Raw genomic sequence first — 21,993 nt, 5'->3', positions numbered from 1 at the left:
TAACCATGCTGCACATTAAATACTCAGAACTTATTCATCTTGTAATTGCAAGTATGAACCCTTTGACCAACATTTCCCTATTTCCCCCATCCCTTAGCCCCTGGCAACCATAATTCTATTCTCTGTTTCTGAATCTGGTTTTATTAGATTCCCCCCATATAAGTGACATGCAGTATTGGTCTTTCTCTGATTTATGTCACTGAGCTTTCAAGGTCCATCCATGTTGTTATAAATGGAAGGATTTCCTCCTTTCTCATGGCTGAGTAATATTTCATAGTACATATATACCACATCTTCTTAATCCATTCTATGTTTTTCCCGGTATCTATTTCACTTAATTCTGCTCCAATCCTTCTTTCCTTCCTTCTGCTAACGTTGGGTTTAATTTATTCTTCTTTTTCTAGTTCCTTGTGGTGTAAAGTCAGATTGTTCATTTGAGATTTTTTATCTTAATGTAGGCATTTATCACTCCAAACTTCCCTCTTAGAACTCCTTTTTATGCATCCCATAGGATGCATATACCACCATATTACAGTATTAGAGTATTCTAAATTTGACTATATACTTAACTTTATTAATGAGTTGTACATTTTCATTGTTACTAATTAGCATCCTTACATTTCAGCTGGAAGCATTCCTTTTAGGATTTCTTGTAAGGTAGGTCTAATGGGCTCTCTCAACTTTTGCTTATCTTGGAAAGTCTTTATTTCCATTTCTGAGTGATAACTTTGCTGGAAAGAGTATTCTTGGTTGGCAGTTTTATTTTTTTAGCACTTTGAACAGATAATACGACTCTCTCCTGACCTCTGTTTCTGTTGAGAAACCCACTAATAAACTTACGGAGGTTTCCTTGTAAGGAAATTATAAGGATTTGTTTACATTTTTCTACTTTTAAGTTTTTCTTTGATTTTTGGTGGTTTTATTATAGTATGTCTTGTCTTTAAACTGAGTTTGTCTGGTAATCTATGAGTTTCATGAACTTGGATATCCAAATCCCTCCAGTTTGGGGAAGCTTTCAGGCATTATTCCTTTAAATAATCTTTCTGCCCCCTTCTCCCTCCATTCTCCTTCTGAAAATCCAATAATTTGCAAATCATTTCATTTGATGGTGCCATAAAGTACATAGGCCTTCTTCACCTTTTTTCCTGCTTTTTCCTTTGTTCTCCTCTGACTAGATATCAAATTTTCCTATCTTCTTTCTTCTGCTTTATCCATTCTGCCGTTCATGCTCTCTATTTGCATTTCTCATTTCACTCATTATATTCTTCTGCTCTAGAATTTCTAATTGGTTCTTTTTTATTATTTTTAATTTATTTTTATAGCTTTTCATTTTGCTTGTGTGTTTCCTGATTTCAGTGAATTGTTTTTCTGTGTTTTCTTGTAGCTCATTAAGTTTTCTTACAACAGCTATTTTAGGGTCTTTATTGGGTAAATCATGGGTATCCATGTCTTGGGGATCAGTTACTGGAAGATTATTGTGCTTCGGAGGTATCACATTTCTTTGATTTTTCATGTCCCTTGATGTTTTGTGTAACTGTCTTCACATTGAAGTAGCAGTCAACTCTTCCAGTCTTTACTAACTGTCCTCTCCAATGCATCCAAACTCATACTTTTTTTCCCTCCAATAGTACGCTAGAACTTTTCTGCTGGAAATCTGGACTTCCACAAAGGCTCTCTTGTCCAAGAGCAACTGTCTAAGACAGCGACGTTCAATTGGTGTTCTACAGGAATTTTTAAAACATGCAACATCTGACTATTTAGTCAGGGGCACTGACCTCTTTTCCCGTAGATTGACAAAAAAAAAAAAAAAAATGGCAACAGACAAAACAACAATAGCTATCCAGTGTAAATAAAAAAATAATTATACCTATTTTTTGTCAGGTTGGCAAAAATCTATTTTTTGGTGTGCCACAGAATTTTAGTAATTATTTTATATGTGCCATGAGGTGAAAAAGGTTTAAAATCACTGGTCTAAGACAGGTTTTGAAATGCTCCCAAACTATAGCCAGGAAGCTGAAACCATTTCACATGCCACTACAGGGTTCACAAGCAGGACCAAGGTCTGTATGCTTAATAGCTGATGCATAGGTGGGCAAGACTTCTCCAGCTCCCATGGCATATGGTGCTGGATCCCACAGCGTCCACAAAGGCACTTTTCCCATGGTTGGATGTCAAATTGTTGTTAGGGCAAGGGGGTGGGCATAAATGAAGGACATCTTATTCAGCCACTACACTGTTGTCTAATTTTAATTTAAATCTACATAGTCACATTAAGCTAGTAACCACCATAGTGCATAACACAGTTCTAGAAGCTTTATTACACATGCAGTTGTGAGTATGTGAAACATATAGTTTAGTCTTGTATAATTATTTATTAATTATAGTAATGTTTACCATATGAACAACTATAAACCTACTTTTGCCCACCCTGTATATTGTCTTACTAGGATTTACTTGTAAAAGTAAAATTAAAAGAAATTTGAAAATTACTGACTTTCAGGTATTCAATTGATAACAGTAAACAACTATGCAAAAAGTAATAATTCTGAATTGTAAGATGTCAGAGTTGTGATCCAAAACCTTGTTATCCTCCATAAAGCAGTTACCAGAAATAATTAAAGAATTCCTCTCAACCTCTTTCAAGACCAATACCATAACAACATACCAGGGTTCCATTTACGTCCTGGCTCAGATTCTTCATCTCCCCAACAATGAAAGCAACCAGGTAAGTGCTCATCTTCACGCTTTCAAAAAATTCATCCTGAACAAGTCCATCTTTCATAGTGACTGATGACTTCTACAAGCAAAGGGGAAAAGACGACAGTTCTATAACTATGGGAATAAATGACAGTAACAAATAACTGAAAAACTGAAAAATTCAAATAGGAAATAAATAGCAAAGATGTTGGCATATTTTAATCTGTCAGGACTGGTTTCTAAACTAATGGCCCTTAGTCTCTGTCTGTTCTACCATCCTTCATCATGAGGATATATTAATTACAGTGAAAATCCTTAAGCAGTTTTTAGTCTAAAAAGATGGCTTTAAATAAATGTAAGTTAAAGATAATAAGTAACATTGGCTCTGTTTCTCCCCTTTAAAACAACATCAAAACCAAAATCCTTCCTTATGATCTAGCATGCTCCTCTCTACTGCTACAAATAAACTCATTGAAGGAGCTAAAGCTGGGATATCACTATAAACTGATGCCATTGTAACAGCCTGGTTATTATTTAACAGGAAAGACATGAAAGGGAAGACTAGATATAGGCATACCATTTATACAGCTTTGCCAAAAAGCTTCATTGAACACTCTAAGTCTGTTCCCTGCTGACTGTGGGGGAAGGGTCTAGACCAGCGGCTCTCAACCTGTGGGTCACGACCCTTTTGGGGGTCGAACGACCCTTTCACAGGGGTTGCCTAAGACCATCGGAAAACACATATATAATTACATATTGTTTTTGTGATTAATCACTATGCTTTAATTATGTTCAATTTGTAACAATGAAAATACATTCTGCATATCAGATATTTACAATACGATTCATAATAGTACATTAATTACAGTTATGAAGCAGCGACGAAAATAATTTTATGGTTGGGGGTCACCACAACATGAGGAACTGTATTAAAGGGTCGCAGCATTAGGAAGGTTGAGAACCACTGGTCTAGACAAAGGCAATTTAGACACATGCCCAGTAAGGTCTGAGAGATATGGGAAAATGCCTGCCCGTCAATCACACCTAGAAACAGATATTGGGTCAGGATGGGTGTGACCACTGCAATTGAGCAAAATCTAAATAATAAACTTCCAAACAAAGGAAGTTCACTCTCTAGGCTCCAGGGCACTGGGCCTTCTTGGTACTCCTGCTGCAGGGGGCTGTGCTCTCCTGTGCTTGCAGGGTGCATGGCCATGTTGGGCTTCAAACATGGACTTTAATCTGGCCGGAATGCTGAACCTCACCTGGCTGTGACATGGAACAGAAACTCTGGACACTAGCCCTGTTTCTGGCTTTGCTGAACTCTCAGTTGCCTCCTTTCAGGACTGGCTTGTGGGAAAGGGGACATTGGAACTAGAGAAATGTCACTCCACGCCAATAAAATCTTCCACATTCCATCCTCCCGTGAAAATGCTTCTTTCAGTAGCATCCCAAGAGCCTCATTCCCACCTGTGCCTGGGAAGTCTTGCCCTAATCCTCTGGCATCAAAATGGCTTCAGAAAGTACCAAGATGACCCCAAGAAGGTTTAGTGGGATTAAAATCATTAGAGAAGTCTGTAGTAGCCACAAGATGAGGGAATGAAGGCAATCTTACAGGATTTTCTGATCATGAATTGCAATATGTTGTGGAATACTAGGCAAGCAGGCATTCCACCTCTTTCAGAGAAAGATGAAGGTGAAGAGTATGTCTGGGAGTGGAGCTGTTGAAGTAACGTCCCCGTTGAAGGACAGATCATGTCCTCTCTGGCCTAAAAGGCTCAGTCCATAGTCTGTTGAATGTGACTATTCCTCTCCACTAGCCACATAGGCTCTGGGAGGCTCCTATCAGGCTGCACACAGCCCCTCAGGTGTCAGCAAAAGGACCCTCTCCATTCTGTTTGGCATAAAAACAATTCTGCTTGGTTTTATCCTCATTGCCTCCCATGTAGAGCTTACATACAAGAAAGTTGTTTGCATTCTTGTTAAACCTCCAGTTTACAATACTGACTTAAATAACTAATAAAAAATCCAGGTCAATCATGATTCAACACTATCAAGTATCATTGTTTAGAATAGCAAATATACCACATCTCAGAAAATACCACTCTGATCTTCAGTTCACAGTATTAATCATTTTGTACATTGTCCGTACATAGCACACACTTCACGTTTCCTGCCCATACATTCCATACCCAGCAGGTCTTTCTCTTTCCTCAAGTGCTCAGCGGGCTGACTTCTCAGTTGATTCCAACATATATTTTAACTTTTATGAATGTATTTTAAGAAAGAATAAGAATGTATGAGGTTTCAATCATTCTCAATAATATGATAAAGAGGATTCAAGTCTTCTCAAAAAAGAAAGAGATCCACTCAAAAATTTATAATCAAGAACCAGAACAGTACCTTAGGCATATTTGATAAAGCAGTGTAGTTCTCCTCTCTTACGATCTTGACGGTATAAGTGGCTTTAAATGCTGGCTCATCAAAACAAGGAAAAGCAGATCTTGCTGCCAGAGGTTCAAATTGAGTTGCTGCAAAGTACCTAAAACAAATGCAAATTCATCCAATAGTTACTTAGCAACTACTTATTCGAGGTACCTTGCCAAGAACTAGGGATACTAAGATAAACACTGCACAGTCCTACTCATTAAAGGATCCACAATCAACTGGGAGGGGCAGAGGTTGTATGATGAATAAAACTTGTCAGGCTGCAAATCATGTCATAATAGCGGAAACAAAGCACTGGAGTGATTACTGTTACTCCTCTGTAAACAGAGGTTAGGGAACAGATTCTGACTCGCAGGTGAGACATTGTAAGGAAACTGGCGACAAAATCTGAAGAGGGCATTTAAAAAGTGAGGAATATTTGAAAAGGTAGAGAGGGAAGAAAGTACAATCTGGAATGGGAAGCACAACGAAAGAGCAGTATATGTTCAGGGACTAAGGATGGCTGTCCTGTACGGCCAGTGTTGCTCAGTGGTTGAGCATTGACCTATGAACCTGGAGGTCACTGTTTGATTCCTGGTCAGGGCATATGCCCGGTTTGTGGGCGCGATCTCCAGTGTGGGGAATGCAGGTGGCAGCCGGTCAATGATTCTCTCTCACCATTGCTGTTTTTTTATTCTCTCTCTCTCCCTTACTCTTTTAAATAAATAAAAATATTAAATTTTTAAAAAAGGATGGCTGTCCAATGGGCTAGAGATGGCCACTGAGATCATAAGAAGGCTTCTGGCCGAAACCGGTTTGTCTCGGTGGATAGAGCATCGGCCTGCGGACTGAAGGGTCCCGGGTTCGATTCCGGTCAAGGGCATGTACCTGGGTTGCGGGCATATCCCCAGTGGGAGATGTGCGGGAGGCGGCTGACCGATGTTTCTCCCTTAACGATGTTTCTGGCTCTCTGTCTCTCTCCCTTCCTCTCTGTAAAAAATCAATAAAATATATTTAAAAAAAAAAAAAAAAAGAAGGCTTCTGATGGAAAATCAGTATGAAGGGTGATCATTAATTACTATTACTCATCTGTAAAGTCTCTGGCTTTACAATGCTAAACCTTAAACTTGCACTTTCAGGAAGACTGAAAAAAACCAGTTGTCCTATAGTATGTTTGTTTCCTTTACTCTCTTCAGAAATGAATTAACATTTTCCTCTCCCTCCTTGAACACAGCAACAGCACTTGAGAATTTGACTCATCTAAAGACTGGGAGTAAAGTATATAAAGAAAAAGAGAAATGCAAGTTTTCAATTAAGCAGAGGAATAAAACATCTGCATTTGGGAAATCATGGAAACATGGCTGTAGAATAATCAGGGCAAGTGTGGCCCTGGTGTGCATATTTCAGGTACCAGTTATTATGGTACGCATACAACTGCCACTTTAGACATGATAGCCTCACTTGCTTAGGGCTAAATTACCACTTTTAAAAGATAGGTAGAAAAGAGAGTGGGATTTGTAATCAGAAGATATAAACTCTTCAATTTACCACCCATCTGACATCAGGCAAATCAATGACTTATGTCTCAATTTCCTTATTTATCAAATTTAGGACTGAGATAGGATCTCCAGACAAACACCTTGGGTTTTTGTTAGAATCAAATAAAACTATTCATAATAAAAACTATTGATATGCTATAAAGTCCTACATAGATGTTTATTATAAATGCTAGATAACTCTTCTTTCACGGTTATAATTATTGTACTTTCTTTCTGGTAAGGATTTGCCCAAATAATTATTTCTATTGGGTAAACTGTAAAGAAGATAACCATCAACTTAAATGAAACAATTTAAATATATTACATTTCTAACACTACATTTCTTCACCCCACTCCTAAATTCTTACCCAGTTAATAAAAGATTTTGGAGGAAGGCCATTAGGGGGGTAAAGTTTGATGATAGCCATAATATTTGTTTGATGATAGCTATACTATTCATATACAAGAGTTTACTTGGACCATCACTTTGGATAAAACTTGGATCATAATATGCTAAGACAAAAAAAATCTTAAATTATTGTTAAAAGAGATGTAATAATAACTATTTCATATAAAAGTCCCTTTGAGAAGGCTGCTGCTTGATGATACTTATAATCTATCTTAGTTATGTTCAGTACCTTGAAGCTTATTTTTGTATTAGTGACTGCATTTGCTTACAGAAATACTAGTTGCAGTTTGAGTACTACCTCTAGTAGTCCTGAAGACAATTATGAATTAGCTGGGGGTCAGGTAAGAGAATTCAAAGCACTGAGGATAACAATGGATAAAGGAAAAGAGTGTGAACTTGGGAGGCAGTACAACACAGTGGTTAAAAATGTGGCCTCAGCCCAGCCAGTGTTGCTCAGTGGTGGAGCATTGATCCATGAACCAGGAGGTCACATTTCGATTCCTGGTCAGGGTACATGCCTGGGTTGCAGGCGCAGTCCCCAGTAGGGAGCCTGCAGGAGGCAGCTAATTGATGTTTCTATCTCTCTCTTCCTCGCCCTTCCTCTCTCTGAGGTCAATTAAAATAATAATAATAATAATAATAATAATAATAATAATAATAATGTGGCCTCTGAGTTAAAATGGCCTTGGGTTTGAGTTTCCCCTCCGCTACTTGCTAGCCATAAATTTTAAATGAGTTACTCTATGTGCTTCTGCCTCCTCATCCATAAAATAAATAAAATATTGCTATCCTGCTGTTAGTGGGTTTAATAGGATAAACAACTAAACATATAAAATGCTTGGAACAGCTTCTAGCACTTCAGTTTTCAGTAAATATGAACTACTGTTATCGTTGGAATTCAGGAATGAAGTTCACTATGACTGTGAAAAAACAAGGGCCAGATCTTGAACTAAATCATGTTAGAAATGAGGAACTGCTACAGGATCCTAACATGGTCAGATCTGTATTCCTAGAAATATGAGTCTGACAACACTGAAGAAGATGGGAAGAAAAGGAGGGAGGAAAGTGTGGTAAGATTAGAAGCCAGGAGATCAGTTAAGAGGATGTTTCAAGAGTTCAAGAAAAAGACACTGACAGATTGAAAGACGACGACATAAAACACATCCCCAACCTAAATTTGTTTACTAGTTCCTTTAGCATCAGCTTGTTATCTAGAACTTAAGTCTAACATCAACAACTCCTAGGTTTACTGGCCATCCTCACCTCTCAGATGACACTGCTAAGCTTCCTTTACCACAGCAGTGTCACACATGTTTGACATTTACATATACTCTGATTTTCCAGTCAATAAGAAATATATCCCTTAATTACTTTACCTACTTGTTTAAATATTTATTCTTCTTAAACCTAGGAGGGGATAAAAAGTACAAAAAAATTCTCTAATAGAACTACGCAAAATTAAAAGTGGGAAAAAGACCCCAAAATTGCTTTGAATTATAGTTTTCAGATATATTCAAAGGTATAAATAATCTGCTAAAATTTTATTTTGCATTAAGATATGCATTCTTGTGGGGCACTCCTTTTATCTAACCAAGTAGGTTAATGAATTTATATATTTTTTGTGATAGCAGAGTTTCACAGACTACTGGTAATTTAAGATTTTAAAATACTATTTCTTAATTTTAAGGAACTGTGTTCCATTTTTCTAGCATTTTCCACAACTCAATCCAGCCCATAGCAAGAGTCAACAAGTGACCATACCACAAATCATTTATTCTGCCATATAACATTTTCCCTCTCATTACACAGTAGCAGGCACTATGGGACTCCTACTCCAAGGGCAATAATCTGCTTGGAAGAGATGATAAAGGATTTGCCTCATAGGTTTGTTTGCACACTAAGAGCACTTTTTTAAATGTATATCCTACAATTCCTAGAATGACAGAGATTACGGAAGGAGAAGTAAAGCAAAGAAGCCCAAGCTACCATTGCAATTATAAATTTGCTTTTAATGTCTGATCCCATGAAGAGCCAGCATGCCATTTATTTTAAAGGTATTACATAAAAAGAGAAGAATTAGTTATCTGAATAGAGCTACAGATCCTGCTTTTGTCTCTTTCCCCATTTAAGAAAGATCAAAAAACTTTCTCAAATAGATTTTAAATATTCTTTCTATTTTTCTCAATACACCAGCATGCATTAGCCAAATGGCATCAGTAATTCACATGCTGGTTTACAAAAAATATGAGACAATGCTCCAGCTGTGTGAAGCAGATCTAACAAGGACTTTGAGCACATAAGAAAACTGACATTACTGCTACTTTAAGAATAACCTGTATGCAGTGTACACTGCATCTTTCTGGAAATTCAAACTACATGCTATGAATACTACAATTAAAGTGCAAAATACATGGTCTAAATAGGGAGCTGAATACTTTTATGTTTTGAGTCACTTTAAAAAAAATATATATATGTTTGTATTAATTTCAGAGAGGAAAGGAGAGTGAGAGATAGAAACATCAATGATGAGAATCACTGATCAGCTGCCTCCTACATGCCCCCTACTGGGGATGTGCACTGACCGGGAATCAAACCGTTACCTTCTGATTCATAGGTCGATGCTCAACTACTGAGCCACACCTGGCCAAGCTTGAGTCATTTTTTTAAAAAACCAAATTAAGTCTCTCCTAGATTTAAAAAAAAAATTTCTGTCAAATTCAAAATAGCCAGTGGCACTAAAAAAAAACAAAAAACAGTAAAGAAAAACAAACAAAAAAAAACACAGCAAAGATTAAAGACCCTAAAAATCACATATGTAACCACACGCACTCAACACTCTCTTTCTCATCTCACTAAGCACCTCCTAAAAGTTCCGCACATAAGGAAAATAGGTCTTAAAGAATAATCCATACTCTTCTTTACTCTGCTTCCCACAGAGATCCTGTAAGACGACAGAAAACTAGGTTCATCTTATAAGATATAAAAACTCAAAATAACATATGTTTTGTGTTAAAGACTGTAATCGGTATAATCTTTATCTATTTCCTTCCATCAGCATGTCCGCACCCCCACCATGATATATGATATATGTTCAAGGTTTTGACTAAGAAAGAAAAAGCATTTTTCCAGATCACCATACTACTCTTTCACACATAACATCCTAAATGTTAAAGAATTGTAGTTACTGTCTCTGGGGTGGGCAAAGGAATCCATATTGCAGAAGTCTCACAGAGCAAAGAAACAGAATTACTTAAGAGGGCTACGTACTTTTTCTCATTATTTTCATCTGTGTAGGAGATACCATAAAACCCATAGTAAGAACTAGATATATTTGCCGAGTACTCTATCTTCAAGGTATAATTGTGCCCCTTAAGAAGGGCTTCCGGGGCAACAATGGCGATTTGTTCATGGAAAGGATATTCCAGAACTTCAACTTGTTTTTCTTGGCTTGAAACTGCTGACATAAAGGTCACTCTTGAAATGTTATGGCCTGTGCTGTGAAGAATGATATTCCATGTGGCCTGAAGGGCCTGAAGCGAAAGCGTCACAGAACCCTGGAATGTCATTGTGGTCAGGTTTGGGTGCAGGTTGAGTTCATAGTGCAGAGGCATAATGGCAGTGGGAAGCCTGACTTGCGCCCATGGAAACAACTTCCCATTGGTTGCAATCGGCTGAATGAGTCCCATTGACTGGTTTTTCTTATGGCAGCCTTCTTTGGTAAAGGTACATCTGGGCAGGAGATAAATCACCATTATTACAGAAATGGCAAGCAAAATGACAAAAGCACAGACCAGCATGGTCCTTGCAGAGGGTACTGAACAAGTCCCATCTGAGCTCTGCCTGTAGCCAGATGCACTGTTCCGAAGGCCTGAGCTTCTGTTCATAAAGGACATGCCCAGCAGCTTGGCAGACGACTCATAATCCTCTTCCTCCTCGTCCATCTCATGCTCACCCAGACCCCGCACCAGCAGTCGTGAACCCCGGGGCTCATATTCCACCTCGTCAGGCTCTAAAGGATGTAAACAAGGCTCTTTGGCTAAATCCACCACATCTGGTTCTTCCTCAAACATGCTGTTTTCAATCATATTCCTGGGGAGTGGAAGCCGATCTAAAAAACCAAAACATAAGGACAAGGCACAGAATTAGGAAGAAAAGCTCATAATAAATTGTCTATTAGCAAGACTGCATTTAATCTAAGAATTTTTTTTATCACTAAGATTTATTTCCATCTCAGAGCTACTGAACTAAATAAGATGCTAAATTTTCTTGTACCCATTAAAAATGCAGGCATAAAGTATACTACAGTCATGAAACAAGAAAGCTAAATACAAAGGTTAGTATCAAAAAAAGGTAACTGAGATTAAATACTAATTTCCTTCATACACTCCTGCCCAACATCCTGGGCCCTTGTCCTGAACTTCAGAGGGCCCTGCTTTGGCCTGACTCTGGCTGTGCTTGCCCCCCAGGGTGAGGAGTCAATAAGATCAAAGAGATGTGCCCTGCCCACCCACAGTCCATGTCCCCCTTCTGGGGTACGGGCACCAGAACCCAGAATCCCTGCTTCTAGGGCCTCTGTGGGTCTCTTCTCTGACTCCCTACGGAGGATCACTGATGTGCAGTTTATAGACTTAAATAATGGCTAAGCAAGAGGCTGGGTTACTTTTTCCTCCTGGAAGAAGAGTGTTCCTGTTCCACAGCAAACTGAAAGTGGTAAATTATATAGAAAATTTCCATGATCAAGATATACTAAAAATAAAACAAAAGATTGGTAATAATCAGATAAAACTGTAATCCAACCTATTTGCTCATGCTTCCAGAACATTCAGAAGTACAACATATACCCCTCTGTAACAACCATTTTATATACGCCATGAGTGTAAGTGGACCTTGGGGTTGGGTAGTGGTAAAAGCTTTTATAAACTACAAAGAACCACAGTCTCCAACTTGCTAAGAGTCACTGAGAAAAAAAAAATAGACTTAAAAAGTAGACGGGTAAATAATCACACATAGATCAATAATTCCTAGGATCAGATCATTCAATGTTCTATTTTTTGTTGTTGTAATCCTTACCTGAGGATATTCTTCCACTGATTTTTAGGGAGAGTAGAGGAGAGAGGGAAAGGCAGAGAGAAATACTGATGTGAGAGAAACACATTGATTGGTTGCCTCCTGCTTGAGCCCCGACCAGGTCCCAGGCCAGGGAGGAGCCTGCAACCAAGGTACATGCCCTTAACCAGAATCGAACCCGGGACCCTTTGGGCAGGCCGATGCTCTATCCACTGAGCCAAACTGGCTAGGGCCATTCAATGTTCTTTATTTAAGAATCACACAATTTTAGTTTTTAAGGGATCTCAAAAGTTTGATCATTGAAACCCCCATTAAACTTTCCTACAAGGTACTTTATACATATCATTTCCCTTACAATTCTATGAAATGGAAAGTATTATACCTATTTCAGACAAGAAGGTAAAAAAAATAGAAAGAGGGGTTGGGTTAATTTATCTTCCTACAGTCACAGTTATTTAGTCACAAAACTGAAACTGGAGCTTAGTTCTAAAAATCTGATACCAAATTTTAGATTCTTTCCATTATAATGTTGCATTCCCCTACTCAACTAATTCAATAAGTGATGAGAGCTTTATATAAATTATTTATTTTGTATTTGTCAATGAAGTTGCTAAGAGTATTATTTCTCCATCAGCACAGCAAACTTACATAAAATTACTTAATATCTAGCTTAACAGAAATGCCTTGTATTTTGTGCTATTCAACAAACACTAAATAACAGTGGCAACTCATAATCCATGAAACAAAGTATCAATAAATATTAAGACAAAATTTATAGTCTTGCTGCTCAAAATTGTAGCTTTTTAGAAGAGCAGACTCTCAAGTCCCTTCCTTTAATCTGAATTTTAATAAATCCTCAGGTGATTTAAGAGCCCATAAGTTTGAGAAGTACTGGTGTAAGCCTTCTCCATGATCACATAGACCAGCGGTTCTCAACCTGTGGGTCGCCAACCTGTGGGTCGCGACCGCTTTGGGGGTTGAACGACCCTTTCACAGGGGTCGCCTAAGACCATCGGAAAACACATATATAATTACATATTGTTTTTGTGATTAATCACTATGCTTTAATTATGTTCAATTTGTAACAATGAAAATACATCCTGCATATCAGATATTTACATTACGATTCATAACAGTAGCAAAATTACAGTTATGAAGTAGCAACAAAAATAATTTTATGGTTGGGGGTCACCACAACATGAGGAACTGCATTAAAGGGTCGCGGCATTAGGAAGGTTGAGAACCACTGAGCTAGACACTAGTCACTCCATGCCTGGGTGAGCTCCTGCCATTCCAAACTGCTTTCTACTCTGAGAACAAGCCAGGCTGCTATTTCATGCTGTCCTCCACATGCCTTCTCACCTCTCTGTTCCCTTCGCCTACCAGGTCATCATTTCTCCTTTCCATCCAGTCCACCTGGTGAACACCTCTATTCCATAACTCAGTGGCACTTGCTACAGTGTAAATTAACAAGTTATTTATTTTTTCTTTATTACCTTTTAAAATACATATTCTTTCACTTTATCTCACCCCTTTTTTTGCTTTGGGAGATGGATAACTAATAGAAATACCAATTAGGTTGCCTTTTCCTCCCTCCTCTCCATCCTCAACTTTACAAAAGCTATGCTAGTTTAAAAGTTTTCTTTGAATAAAACTTTTAATCACTTTCTAGGTGTGGGTTTAGCAAGTTGCCTTCTAACCACCTCCTGTGAATGATCTGGAAATGGAAGAAGGATGATAGTTATAACATCCTGCTTTGGGAATTTAGTCTCCTAAACTTCCTATAGCACCCCAATTTCTGTGACAAAGTTTTGTTTTGTTTTGATAGTTTACCGTGTTTGGGAGTCTAGTTGACAGCAAATATTGCTGTAATTGAATTAAAAAATTTTTTTAATTAACACTTAATGGTTAGAAATCTTCTGTGGTAATTTTTTAGTACCTGGCCATGCTACAGATTAGCTGCTTAAATTTGCCTTTTCATTTTAAAATGTCTAAAAGACCTTCTTTTATGATTTAAAAAAAAAAAAATCTCACATAGGAAAACTATGTTCTCTTAGGCATCTGTCCATGTGTTTTGTTCTGTGTTGGACCTGATAAAGACAATAATGGGGTCTGGGCAGTATGGTTTCATTTAATAAATTTCTAAACTAATTCTAGGTATGATCTCAGCTTAGTATTTAGAGCATTTCCATCTCTGAATTCATCTATCCCTCTAGAACTTAGTTTTTGGGTTTTTGGATTCCTAAACCACGCCCTGTTTCAAGCCAAGGGATAATCAACAGTCTGACCATTTTAGCATCTCCTGTCCACAATTCATCAACTTCAAAACTTTGACAAGGACTTAGTCAGATGCCTGTCAAAATCCAGGTAACTTTATTATTTATCACCCAGTCAGATTAATACATATATAGAATTTTAATCTTTCATAAATGTAACACATCAACCCATCTGCTGTATTTTACTGCCCATTAGAAGCAAACTTTTGTATATGTGTGCCATCATATCAAGTTAAATATATCAAATGAGGGGAAATCACTTTTATTACAGGTAGCCCATGAAGACTGTACTTTAAGCCTATTTAAGAAAATGTTGCTTTAGATTCTGAAGTTTGTAAACTTTGATCTTAGCATTAAGTTATAATGTAACATATGACTACCCCTTGCTCACATGGGATTTATTCACATTGAAAGAAGGGGTCTTAAACAAACAGGAAATTTTCTAAAACCTCTTAAATCCACATATACAAGCTCTCCATAAGCCAAGAGCAAAGAATGTCCTAGTTGAAATATTTCAGTTTTAAATAACATAGGCCCATGTGGTTATAATCTGAGAAAGCTGAAGACATTTCTTTTCATCAGATACCATGAACTGGTGTTCCTCAATGTTGTCTATGGACCAGGGCCAATCCACAAACTGTTTGTTATCTGTCTGTGACAGGATACACATAGAAAATTAGTATTGAAAACTTCTACAGAAATTTCAGAGTAATTTTATATCTGTCAAATTCAAAATGGAACTTATATTCCATGTCTTTTTTCATTTTAAGTTTTCCAAGGATTCATTTTTTATATGCCTACAAAATTTCTGCAATAGATTAAAAACAAAAAAGAAACCTTAGTTCTTCATCTCAGATAATGTGAGAAGCAATGAGTTGGATTGTTGCAATAAAGGCAACCCAGGTCGATATAAAGTCCTCAAACTGTCACAGTAGCAGTGGAAGTAAAAAGGAGAACATGACGAGTCGTGTTGAAGGAGAATTATACAGGAATTGTTTGACACCAGCTTGAGCTGGATGGGCCTGTATGGTGAAGAGATAGAGGTAAGTATATGTCAATTCTCTATACAATTCTGGCTTGGATAACTAAAAGAAGGAATGCCATTCACTGAGATTGGAAAATATAGGTTTTCATACTCTCTCTCTTTTTTTATTGGGGGAGGGGGGCGGGGGTCGATAGTGAGAACAGAGTATGAGATGGTATTTGGTATGGGACATGACATATTTAATATCTGTCAGATAGCCAAGTGAAGGTATTTGATTAATAGCATATTACAGAGTTAAAGGCCTAACTTTATTTTATTTTATTTTAAAGGCCTAACTTAAGACAGAGGTTAAAATCCTGGCTCTTTCACTAAATGTTTGATCTCAAACAGGTTACCAAATATGCTTTAGTTTCACTTTCCTCACCTATAAAGGACTGTTAAAAGTAAAGTAAAGCTATGGCAAACATGGTAAAGAATTTGAATTAAAAAGAGCAAACTTCCAACAGACTTTAATTCCTTCAAATTACTATCATACTTTCAGAGAAAATGAAATGGAGTGTATTTCCAAATCAATAAGCCAAAAACAATTTTACAAGAATAGGGCTAATAAAAATAAGGCTTCTTTGGCAGATGCAAGATTTACTATATTTAATTAGGTAATACAGCAACCAAATTAGGCTCTAAAAATAAAAGATTAGTCTTCTGAGGCCCCAATGACACATTTAAATAGAGCTAAAAACTCCAAGCCTGAGACAGCATTTAAATCTTCTAGATCCTCTCCAAATGGAAACTTCATTAAATTTCTGAAGTGATGGCTAATTACCAAAAAAAGTAACTATTTGTCTATGTCACTCTATGAGCATCTTCTTTCATCAAAAAAAGATTTTATTTTAAAGACATTTAAACTTAAAAAGAAAAGAAAAAGATTACAATTTAGAACAAAAGGAGGTAACTTTTTTGAACAGCTCTAATCTGACAAAAAATTCTCCACCCACCCCCAATCCCAACGCTTATGGTTAAGTTACAAGTTCAAATATGTCATCATCTCATCAGAATCTGAAGGGCAGTCATTAAGTTTTGAAGATGTTCTAAGTAGTCCCTTCCCCCACTTCCTGTTTCCTTAAATCTCAATGCATAAGCAGTAATCATAAAACACAAACACAGAAAGTCTTGTGTGCATTTCTACTATTACCCCTAAAATATAATTATTTTTCACAAACCACATTTATTTTCCAGTTGACAGGCCCAAGGTCATAAACCAGGATTCAAGATCCAAGTAAGGTCTTTCTCTTTTCTGTTCCCCTCTCCCCACTTCTGAAGAAAGAAGTGAATGGATGACTGAGGGTTAGAGGCAAGAAGATCAGAGAGAAAAGATTCAGTTCACGAGCACCGTAAGCTCACTTTACTCTCTTCAGTTACTAGTATAAGAGAGACTAAGATTTATTTTTCCCTTTTATGAAACCCCTATGGTTCACTTCAACACATATAAAAATACTGTTGGAGATTTGAACCTCCAATATGACAGAGTAACCTGTACCAGACACTTTCTCCTCTTGTAAACAACTATTAAAACGATGCAACTATTTTGAGGTACTGGATAACAGACAGCGCAAGAATGTGACCTCTGAGAGAAGGAAAAGGAGAGCCCATATTTTCTCTGATTCTCTGCCTAAGGACAATTTCCCAATTGTAGAACAGTGAGCTAACTGCAAGCAGAGTAGGGCTGGTGGGCAGAGACAGGGCACCAGAGAGGAGGGAACTGAGCAGAGGGGGGACCATAAAAGGTTTGTACATGGGAGTCCTGAGAGTCCTTAATCAATGCAGGACATAACTACATGAGGCTTACCAAATGGTGGCTGTAATAAGGGTAATATAGAATAGAAAAGCTAAAAGTCAAGCAGAATAGAAATACACTGGCAGTCTAACCCAAGACTGAACAAAGAGAACTCATTAGCACTCTGGGCATCAACTTGAAACACTAGAAGGGCTTCACTTTAGGAGCAAAAGCACACCCAAGAATAAGGTCTGCTCTAGCCCCACACTAACAAAGTTTAACACCAAGCCCTAATAAAATCCATAGGGGATACAGACTTTGGAGGATGAGTCTCGCTACATTAGAGGGGCCTGAGAAAAAACCTTGAGCCTTCCACAGATCTGTCCTAATAAAACAAAGAACCAAGCTTACACAAAGTTGATCAGCCAGTAACTAAACTGCCTACTAAAACAAAACCCAATACTCTACAAAGAAAATTTTTTAAATATTCAGTATCTCAATAATGTATCATCAACACTGTCCAATACATAATGAAAAATTGCTGGACATTCAAAGAAACTAGAAAATGTGATCCATAGGAAAAAAACTAAGTCATTAGAAACAGGCTTTAAGTTGATCCAGACATTGTATTTAGTAGAAACTTCAGAGTAGCTATTAGAAATGTCTCAAAGAGTAAAGAAAAATGTGTTCAAATAACAATAACAACAAAAAAAGAGAATATATGAACAGATGGGAATCTCAGAGAGAAACTAAAACTAAAAAAAAAACAAACCCAAAATCAAACAACAACAAAAAAAGTAAGAAAAAAATTAAAATCATAGGACTGAAAGGTTCAATAACTAAAATGAAAAACTTACTGATTGGACTTAGTAGATTGGAGATAGCAGAAGAAAGAGTCAATGAACTTGACAGGTCATTAGTCACTAGCAAGTACCAATTTTAGGAACAAAAAGAAAAAGGGATTAAAGAAAAATGAATATAGCATCAGGGATTATTTGGACAATATCAGATGCTTTAACAGATACATAAGAAGATGAAGAAATAAGAGTTAAAATTGTATTAAGTTTGATGAAAACACTATTTACCAGATCCAAAAAAACTCATCAAATTTCAAAAACAATAAATACAAAGAAAATCATACCTAGTTACATCATGGTCAAACTGCTAACAAAGAGAAAGAGAAAAATCTTTAAAGGAGCCTGAAAACAGTGTGTATATAAAAAAGAAGAATGTAATGAAAAAAACACTAGACAGATTTAAGAGGCTGGAATAAAAAAAAAATGTCAACTCAGAATTCTATACCAAATGAAAATATCCTTCAATAAAAAAAGATAAGGACATTTTCAAATAAATGAAAGCTGACAGATTAATTTCAAGCATATGAGCACTATAAAAAAATTATAAAGGAGGTTCTTTAGGCAGAAGGGAAATGATTCCAGAAAGAAATTCAGATCTTCAGGAAGAAAAAAAAATGGCAGAAATTACAAATAAGTTGTTATGAATAAAATTTATATTCTTTTAAAAAAATTATTGATTGATTTGAGAGAAAAACATTGTTGTTCCACTTATTTATGCATTTATTGATTGTACCCTGACCAGAGATCAAATCGCCAACCTTTGTGTATTGAGACGACACTCTAATCAACTGAGCTACCCCGCCAAGGCAAAAGTTTGTTCTTTTTTCTTCTTAAAATTTCCTTAAAAGACTATATTTTAAAACTACCTGCTTAAAGCAATTATAACATGTTAGTTTTTAACATATATAAAAATAAAAGAAATGACAACAAGAACACAAAAAATGGAGAGGGTGAATAAGGGGAATTATATTAAGTTGTATTTGTGAACTGAGAAGGAAAAATGAGAAGTAGAAAGTGAGAAGGATCAAGTATAAAATGTTAAGTGGTACAATACTGATTATAAACAGACTTTAATAAGTTAAAACTGCATATCATGAGCCTTACAGTAACCAATGAAAAAGTAATTTAAAAGATGTATAGCTAAGAAGCCAATAGAGGAAATAAAATAAAATATTAAAAACACCTAATTAACCCAAGCATTAATAGAGAAACAGAGAATAAAAAACAAAAGGAATAAATGAAACCAATATCAAAATGATGAACTTAAACACAACCACATAATTACATTAACTAAGTGGATCAAAATTCCAACTAAAGGATGGAGACTGTCACACTGGATTAGAAAAACAGCAAAACTCAAGGATGTACTAGCTGTAAGATATACATTTTAAATTTAAATATACAAATAAGTTAAAATAGAATGAAATTTTATGATGATAAAAGAAGAAACTCATCAGGATAAGATACTAATCTTAAATAATAAGAATGTACCTAAGAATAGAGCTTCAAATTTTATAAAACAGAAAATGGTAAAACTCAAGAGATAAACTGAAACATACTTAAAGATTTTTATCATCTCTATCGTCATAATTGCATGAACAAGTAGACAACAAATAAGTAAAGCCATAGGCTATCTGAACAATACTATCATCCAATTTGGTCTAACTGACATTTATAGAACATTATACCAAATAACTATAGAAGAGATATAAAACATTCACTAATATGGATTATAGGCTGGGCCATAATAAAATCTAATAAATTTCAAAAGACAAACCTAGCTTTTTTCAGAGACTATTTTCTCTAAACACAATGGAAACAAAAAAATCATAACAGTAAATTATCTATATACTTAGATATTTGAAAATAAAAAATAAACGTCTAAATAATCCATGAGTCAAAGAATAAACCACCAGAGATTTAGAAAAATATTTGAAATAAATCAAAATTTGAGAGAAATTTACTGCTTTAAGTGCATATATTAGAAAAAGGTTTAAGATAAATGATATGTTTCCACCCTAAAAACCTAAAAAAGAACAGCAAATTAAAGAGAAGTAAATGGAATAATAAAGAATAGAGCAGAAATTAATGAAACAGAGAAACAACAAAAAATTAATTGAGCAAAAAATGCTTCTGGAGGACAGTAAGGCAGTGTTATTGGCTCTAAATCATATTCTCCTAGAAACTGGCCTAAAAGTCCACATAAAGCAAGTATAGCAGATCTCCAAGACTAATTTTTCATATCTCCTCAAAAATTTAGTTAGGTTCATTAAAGAGACAAATCAGAATTGATTCCTTGGCTACAGACAGAGACTCTCTTTTACAAGCCCAACAGTCTTATCTGTCCCTCTTTCAAGGCTATCTGGCAAACACAAAATCATTTAGCTAGTGATAATGCTAGTTATACTCAAATTTAGAAATACATATTTTCTCCCCATACTCTTAAATAAAAATCTAGGGAATTTTTTGATTTGTAAATGCAAATATTTAAAATGAACCAGACAGGTTCCTTTGAAACCTCATTGTGATCTCTTCAAAAGTAAAAAAGTATTCCTAAGGAAAAAAACTGTACTTAACTCATCTATTTCTGTACTTAAATTTTTGCATATTTTTTAAAAAATGAAAAACCCTTTTTATTTTAAGTGTCCATATAAAATTTTAACCGAGTAATTCTCAACAGGAAAATCTAAAAGAAAAAAAAAAGGCCTCATTTTTAAACATTTGAATTAAAGTGCTTACTTCATAGGGTAATCACAACTCTGAGGCTCATTCTGCAGAAATACAACCATCGTGCAATAGATCAGATTGCAATTATATGAAATCAGTCTCCACAGCTAGCACCTCTGTTCTGAATCTCAGTGACCCAATGACCAAAACCTATATATAAACTAACTAAATCGGTCCTTGGCTCTCAGCCACATTTCTGCAAATCCCAAAGGACACACAATCACGCCCAGTGCCTGCTCTGCCTCTGACTAGTATGAGACCACACACATGTTATAAACTTCTGTTTCTCTCAAGCATGCATGGCTGCTGTGACCACTTCATCATCATACCCTTATCCCACCATCTTCACTCTCCTCAGCCCACAGACTTGTCTTTTCTCCCTCTTTAATTATACTAATCCAATGTAATGGTTTGAAATCCTTAGTTCCTTTTACCTTTTAAAAATCAATTCAACTATTATTGGGAAAAAGGTCCCACTCTGACCCTTTCTACTACTCTCCCCTAAACATTAAAAAGCCTATCTATTGTCTTAGGATGAAAAAGTTAGAAGGACTGCAATAAATGCTTAGGTGGGCCCTGAAAAAAATAACCCAGTGAGACATCACAAATATTATTTCCTCCCTATGATAACTCTTTGGACAATCTAGGAAAAGCCTGATTTAGAGTAAACTTGACATTATCTAGTCATTATTCTAAAGTAATTCTGCCAAGTTAGAAAATTATCCCGCGCAGGCTTGCTTCTCGGTAGCCACTGTCCACAGAGCTGTGTTTATAATTAGACTGTGCAGTGTTTATTGTGCTGGCTGCCCAGCCGATATTCTACAGAAACTACCAGGAGAGATCAAAACAGTCATTCCCCAATTATGAGTCATCTCTCTCCACACTACACACCACTCACTGGCAGCCTCTGAAACCTGGAAAATGGAAGCTGTGCATACTACATGCTCATACAAGTCTTTCACATTTACGATGAAATACTAAGTTCCAAAACCTGCTTCAGATACTTTTCTAGACTAATGGGTACATTTTAATCTTAGTAACTTTTCACTTATTCAAGAATTACAATCTGAAGGACAGAGGTTTAGAAAAATTTCAAGGCCTGGTATACCATAGGGAAGGGCATTTCTGCATAAGTAAACTACAATTATAAAGTTTGCTTCACATTTAGACAATGCCTCCAGGCAGGGCTCTTGTTTCATTCCTCTTTGTATCTCTGGTACCTAGCGGGGAAGAAGC

General features: G+C 36.3%; 1 protein-coding gene across 4 annotated transcripts in view; it reads right to left on the bottom strand.

Moving 5' to 3' along the window:
* Nucleotides 1-21,993, bottom strand: part of LOC118656789 (leucyl and cystinyl aminopeptidase) — a 96,751-nt gene that overhangs the window by 48,316 nt on the left and 26,442 nt on the right. For all 4 annotated transcript variants that reach the window (XM_036310437.1, XM_036310436.1, XM_036310435.1 and 1 more), the window contains exons 2-4: nucleotides 10,339-11,179; nucleotides 5,101-5,239; nucleotides 2,666-2,797 (exon numbers count right to left, since the gene is read on the bottom strand). In XM_036310437.1, coding sequence (XP_036166330.1) covers nucleotides 2,666-2,797; nucleotides 5,101-5,239; nucleotides 10,339-11,156 — 1,089 coding nt within the window. In that variant the 5' untranslated portion in view covers nucleotides 11,157-11,179. The remainder of the gene's footprint in view (nucleotides 1-2,665; nucleotides 2,798-5,100; nucleotides 5,240-10,338; nucleotides 11,180-21,993) is intronic.

The sequence above is a fragment of the Myotis myotis genome, unplaced genomic scaffold (genome assembly GCF_014108235.1).
Source record: "Myotis myotis isolate mMyoMyo1 unplaced genomic scaffold, mMyoMyo1.p scaffold_m19_p_5, whole genome shotgun sequence".
In the NCBI taxonomy this organism is placed as follows: domain Eukaryota; kingdom Metazoa; phylum Chordata; class Mammalia; order Chiroptera; family Vespertilionidae; genus Myotis; species Myotis myotis.
The sequence above is the reverse complement of the archived record's forward strand: the minus strand, read 5'-3'. Positions and strand labels throughout refer to the sequence as shown.